We start from the raw sequence: 6,280 nt of genomic DNA, 5'->3' as shown, positions 1-6,280 counted from the left end.
TAATTATTTAGTCACAAATTAGCCAGCTCCTACTGACTGATATCATAACTTAGTGTGAATCTGCAATCATGTTACCCATGCAAAAGATTACATTTAATTTTTTAATTTTATAAATTAAAAAATGTGATGTTTATGCTGTTATTTAATATTCATTGCTAAAACAGAATATAATCACATAAATCAGGATTTTATTCAGACCTGTTACAAACCACATATGAAATGAATTTAAAATAAAACAGTTCATATAATTTATTATAACCATAAAATATAATTTAACTAATTTATTTTGACGTCCTGATGTTGATGATCAACAAGTGAAGCATTTTACTGTTCATTTGTTGAAAAAGAAAATGACTGGTTTCAGGTCCTATTTTGTACTATATTTGTGGAAATTACTACAAATGAGTATAAATAACTGAAAAAAAAAACTTTGATAAAATTAAGGCTTTAAATTAGTAGGTAAGAAATAGAAGGGAGGATATCTTTAACTTATCAACAATTTCTTTGATGAAGTGTACAATCCCATTTAGCTGTGCTAAGAGCCTTCTGTGACAGTCTACAACAAATTATATTTAAACAGCATATTTTTTACTGTACAATATTAGGAATTTTGAGAACACTGTCATTTTCAGATTAACAATGCCAGATACAGCTCTCTGTGCACAATAGCACCAACATTTTTCTTTCTGCGAACCACACGAAGTGCTCACCTTACTGGTGATGTCATTCACTGCAACATGAACAAAGATGGAAGCTTCCTCCATGCCTTCCAAATACACATGCCGGTAGCCTTACAATCAAATATATGCATATTGATTAAGGATGCACTCAACATTTGAAAAACCATATATTCCAAATGCCTGATATATCACACAATACTTTTTCTAATATAAAAAGAAGTGTAGTATCTAGATGAAAGTTGGTACCAGGAATCATGCTGTTAAAGGCAATGGTCCTCTGGCCAATAAAATCTTGGCCAATTGGGTCATGATCCCAAACCAGGAAGCGTATAAGAGCAATCTCTGGCATGTGAAGAGTGAAGACGAGCGTTTCCTCCCACATAGGATTGAATCCTGAAAGAGAAAGATAGAGGAAGGGGAATATAAAATAGGATAAATTTATGCAGAAATAATGGAAAGGAAGAAAGGATTGGAGGTATCAGAATATTCATATTCACCTGCCATTTTCACTCCAACAAAATTACCTGCTTGACCTTGACAAACCAGACAAAATAGGCCACTTAACTGAAATAGATTGCATCAGAGAGACTGAATAACTTAAACCTGCCAGAGTACCTTTACACCCAAATGCTATTCTCTTGGACTTGTCCATTGTATTTGACAGCAGCTCTAGCTTCTTGGACAAAAAAGTTCTAACATGTAAGCTGACAAAGATCAGTTTCAATATCCTGTACCCTATAGCTTCTGTGGTCCCACAGGGCTCTATCCTTGGGCCAATGTTGTTCCCTTTTCATCTGGTGTCACTATGAAATCAACCCATACAAGAATGAGCGGTTCCTCACAAATCCTCTCCAAAATTATCGCCATTACAGCCACTTCATGTTTCAAAACATACAGAAAATGAGCCCATTTCCAAAACCTCTATTTCACCTAGCCACTCTCTCATGGTTATCTCTTTACAAGATTGCATCTACACATTCCTCGATAGTCTGCATTTGACAGTATCCAAAAAATGTTGGTACCCTACATGTGTCAAGTTCCATTATGACCACCCCTACTGACTAAATCTAGCCTCCACTTTTCAAGTAACATTTGATGACACTTCAAATCTGTGTGACTTTCCTTTTTTTATCTTTAGCTACCTCAATGCCACACTACATGCACCTGTGAGTCGCTTTAGTAAGAAAAAGCCTACAAAGAAGATAAATGCAAATGTAAATGTAATTCAAGTTCATGAATTATTGAATTGTTTAGTGGCACAGATGCAATATGAGGTTAGATCTAGTGCAAGTATCATGCATAAATTTACTGCACTTCTTCCAAACAAACACACATGAACACGCCAAAGAATGGTCTCACAGTTTAATGATACTTTAATGACCAATCCCCCATCAATTACAGTTTAAATGGCAAGCTGTGTTGTTGTTTGTGTGCGTAATATAAAATCTGTCATGGGACATTGCTCTCTCACCATTGTCATCAACCACCCTGGTTTGCTCTTTGCAGCAATCCACTGGTAGACCGATAATTTCCACTTCCACAAATGGGTCAATTATCTAAAGTAAAAAAAAAAACATTTGAAAGAGCTTTAAAACTATACAAAAACAAACTATGGAACTGTGGTTACAATACCTTTTTAAACATTTCGAGATAAAAGTCCTAAAAGAAATATAATTCTGTGTCCTTAAGTAGTGATTTGTATACTGTTATTACTTTGGCTTTATGATGATTTGCTATGGTCCAATGATTGTATAATTTTCAGTAACTGATTTCATGCTTTATTATCAGATTGTGAGAAGGTCTGATTACATGCAGGGTGTTTAAAAACGAACGGCATTTACTTTCTTAATAAATGTTACAAGTCTTACTGTGCATGAATCATCATTGCACATTATTCTAATGAAAAAAAAACTGTCTTTTATCTTTTTTGGATATCATAGCTTACTCTTCACAATCCTTTCAAACCCTAAATAAAATGAATAAATTGATAAAATGAAGTCCCACTTCATTATTCAGTTTATTCAGTTTAACTCAAATACTTCACATTATGGAAGTTAAATGCATTAACCAAATTTAAAATATATTTCCATGCTGTGCATGAATTGCAAGGAAGAATCAGAGGCATTTAAATTAGTCCTATCAGTATCAGTCATAATGAGAAAACTTGGTAACACAATTTTAAGGTTCAATTCTCACTATTAACAAACCATTAATTACGACTTTTGTCTCAAACTCCTAATTTGCTGCTTATTAATACTTAGTAAGGTAGTTGTTAAGTTTAGGTATTGGGTAGGATTAGGAATATAGAATACGGTCATGCAGAATATGTGCTTTACAAGTACTAATAAACATCCAATATGTTAATAATAGGCATGCTAATAAGCAACTAGTTAATAGTGAGAATTGGTCCCTATACTAAAGTGTTACTGAAAACTGGAATCTGATGCATGTTTTATGTTTCACTACTGTAGTGTGAGCTTAAGAAACCTGACAATCAAAATAAGTTTTAGAACTAAAATGAAAAGCAGCGTGATTCAGAATAATTCTGGAGTTATGATATGTTGCTTGCTTGCAACGTATATGGGATTTAAATCGAGGTGGAAATCAATCGATCTGATCCACAGGCTCAGTGAAATCAGGGTAAACCCGTAGTGAGTGACAGATTTAGTGATTATAATGGGATTGGAAATGTTCTACTATAATCATGACACTCATTTTCTATGTTCTATGTTTTGATTTACCTCTCCTCGGTCACCCAGCATGGAGTCTTTAGGCTTGGGTAATTGCTGGCCACTGATGATCTTAAGAACCAATTGTTTTTTCAACCGACCTGGTAAAGGATCCTCGGCCACTGGATTAAAGGAACCTGCGAGAACAAAGAATTCTGTACTTACAATTCCATAATCATATCATAACTTCATAACATCAACTCTTTTCCTAGTTTGCATTGCTAATTCTTAGATTTACAAACTCTGACTTTGATTTCGACTTGATCTATTAAATGCTCCCTAAATTAATTGTTGTCCACTGTATTTTGTTTTCTTTGATAAATTACATTGTTTTGTACTGGAATCTTCTATTATAATGCATGCAATTTGTTGATATTATCATTGAAAAAAACAAAAAACAAAAAAACAAGCAAACTAGTAATGTAGAAACTCACCTTCACACATACAGGCAGGTTTCAGGATGTAACCACAGTTGCCGTTGCAATAAAATTTGGCTCTGTTGAGCTGCAGCACTCTGCCCTCTGTCTGGTAGTTCAAAGCCACTGCATAAAAAAGCCATAAAAATTCATTGACTATTATAGGATTCAATTTTACAAGAATATGTCTGATGTTAGGTATATGTCAATTTAATCAACTGAAATCATAACAAAAATGTACCCTTTTCATTATTAGAAAAATTCTTATAAATCCAGTAGTCTTCCAAGAACTGAACCATTTTCATATTTATTAAAACACCACAGTGTAGCAGTGAGCTGCAGGTTCCCAGTATGTTTCAGACATACTGTTTTTTCTTGGTTTCTCCATTAAACAGAAATATTTGTTTGTGGGTGGACTGGCATACCCAGATGGCAGCCGGCGCTCCAGAAGGGCTGTGGGTTGAAGTTGCTGGAGTCCACGCGGTATGGGGAGGGGTAGATACGCGAGAGCTGGTGCTGGTTGAATCGCATGAACTGCACCGGCTTCTGCTGCATTAACTGATGGGCTTTGGTCTCACTCATCGATGACACCTGCCAACCGCTGCTGCCCACTGCAACACAGCCCAACACACAAGCATTAGATGTGACAACATACACTGACATATACTGACCGGACCGTGATCATTCAAACTGATCAGAACTGATCAGCTGGAACTACATAGAGAAAGAGTGCCATTTAAAAATTATGAAGGAACAGTTTATTAATTTGAAAAATGTAAACTGTAAATAAATAATCGCTTTACAAATAAAAACAATACAGACATATATATATATATATACAGTGGGTACGGAAAGTATTCAGACCCCCTTAAATTTTTCACTCTTTGTTATATTGCAGCCATTTGCTAAAATCATTTAAGTTAATTTTTTTTCCTCATTAATGTACACACAGCACCCCATATTGACTCTTCCATTTAAGGATTATGGAGGCCACTGTGCTCTTAGGAACCTTAAGTGCATCAGAAATTTTTTTGTAACCTTGGCCAGATCTGTGCCTTGCCACAATTCTGTCTCTGAGCTCTTCAGGCAGTTCCTTTGACCTCATGATTCTCATTTGCTCTGACATGCACTGTGAGCTGTAAGGTCTTATATAGACAGGTGTGTGGCTTTCCTAATCAAGTCCAATCAGTATAATCAAACACAGCTGGACTCAAATGAAGGTGTAGAACCATCTCAAGGATGATCAGAAGAAATGGACAGCACCTGAGTTAAATATATGAGTGTCACAGCAAAGGGTCTGAATACTTAGGACCATGTGATATTTCAGTTTTTCTTTTTTAATAAATCTGCAAAAATGTCAACAATTCTGTGTTTTTCTGTCAATATGGGGTGCTGTGTGTACATTAATGAGGAAAAAAAATTAACTTAAATGATTTTAGCAAATGGCTGCAATATAACAAAGAGTGAAAAATGTAAGGGGGTCTGAATACTTTCCGTACCCACCGTATATATATACATATATATGACCCTGGAGCACAAAACCTTAAGTCGCTGGGGTATATTTGTAGCAATAGCCAAAAAAAAAAAACATTGTATGGGTCAAAATTATTGATTTTTCTTTTATGCCAAAAATCATTAATATATTAAGTAAAGATCATGTTCCATGAAGATATTTAGTAAATTTCCTACCGTAAATACATCAAAACTTAATATTTGATTAGTAATATGCATTGCTAAGAACTTAATTTGGACAACTTTAAAGGCGATTTTCTCAATATTTAGATTTGTTTGCTCCCTCAGATTCTAGATATTCAAATAGTTGTATCTCAGCCAAATATTGTCCTATCCTAACAAACCATACATCAATGGAAAGCTTATTTATCAGCTTTCAGATGATGTATAAATCTCAATTTCAAAAATTGACCCTTATGACTGGTTTTGTTGTCCAAGGTCACATATATATAACTATTATTGTAGTACATTTTATGTATTATAAAATTATAAATTCTATGTTATTAGACTTGCTTAGATACTTGCTGTTTCTTTGAAAACTGTGTCCAAGTAAATCCTACTCCAAATGTTTTTTCAGTGTAACGTATATTTAAACTGAATTTTAATATACAACCATTAATAATAAAATAAATTAAACATTTCTAATTGATTCTGTGATTGTGTAAGTGGCCCTCCATGAAGTCGCACTCTAAGAGCCTAAATAAATACATTTTTCATCAACTGTGTAATTCTGAATGTCACAGTTTGAGATTTTCACAAATGTTTTCTGTTCTTCTCACCTTGTGCATCAAAGTCTGGTGTGCCCACAGATTTCGTGTATACCAGATCAGAAAGTGCTCTTGACAACTTCATTGTTTTTTTCTTTCTGTTAAAACAGATAACAGTTACAGACATCAAAAATGAAACATAAAATATATTAAAAAGTCCAAACACCATGAGCGAT

The 6,280-nt window shown here is 34.3% G+C and overlaps 1 protein-coding gene across 4 annotated transcripts in view; it reads right to left on the bottom strand.

The window, feature by feature from the left end:
* Positions 1-6,280, bottom strand: part of plch2a (phospholipase C, eta 2a) — a 140,627-nt gene that overhangs the window by 9,479 nt on the left and 124,868 nt on the right. For all 4 annotated transcript variants that reach the window (XM_016489536.1, XM_016489537.1, XM_016489535.1 and 1 more), the window contains 7 exons: positions 6,117-6,202; positions 4,251-4,436; positions 3,844-3,951; positions 3,422-3,546; positions 2,152-2,236; positions 927-1,073; positions 711-790 (listed from right to left, as the gene is read on the bottom strand). In XM_016489536.1, coding sequence (XP_016345022.1) covers positions 711-790; positions 927-1,073; positions 2,152-2,236; positions 3,422-3,546; positions 3,844-3,951; positions 4,251-4,436; positions 6,117-6,202 — 817 coding nt within the window. The remainder of the gene's footprint in view (positions 1-710; positions 791-926; positions 1,074-2,151; positions 2,237-3,421; positions 3,547-3,843; positions 3,952-4,250; positions 4,437-6,116; positions 6,203-6,280) is intronic.

Source organism: Sinocyclocheilus anshuiensis, unplaced genomic scaffold, assembly GCF_001515605.1.
Source record: "Sinocyclocheilus anshuiensis isolate Anshui unplaced genomic scaffold, SAMN03320099.WGS_v1.1 scaffold158, whole genome shotgun sequence".
NCBI classification, from domain to species: domain Eukaryota; kingdom Metazoa; phylum Chordata; class Actinopteri; order Cypriniformes; family Cyprinidae; genus Sinocyclocheilus; species Sinocyclocheilus anshuiensis.
Note: the sequence above shows the minus strand (reverse complement) of the source record. Positions and strands in the feature narration are given on the sequence as shown.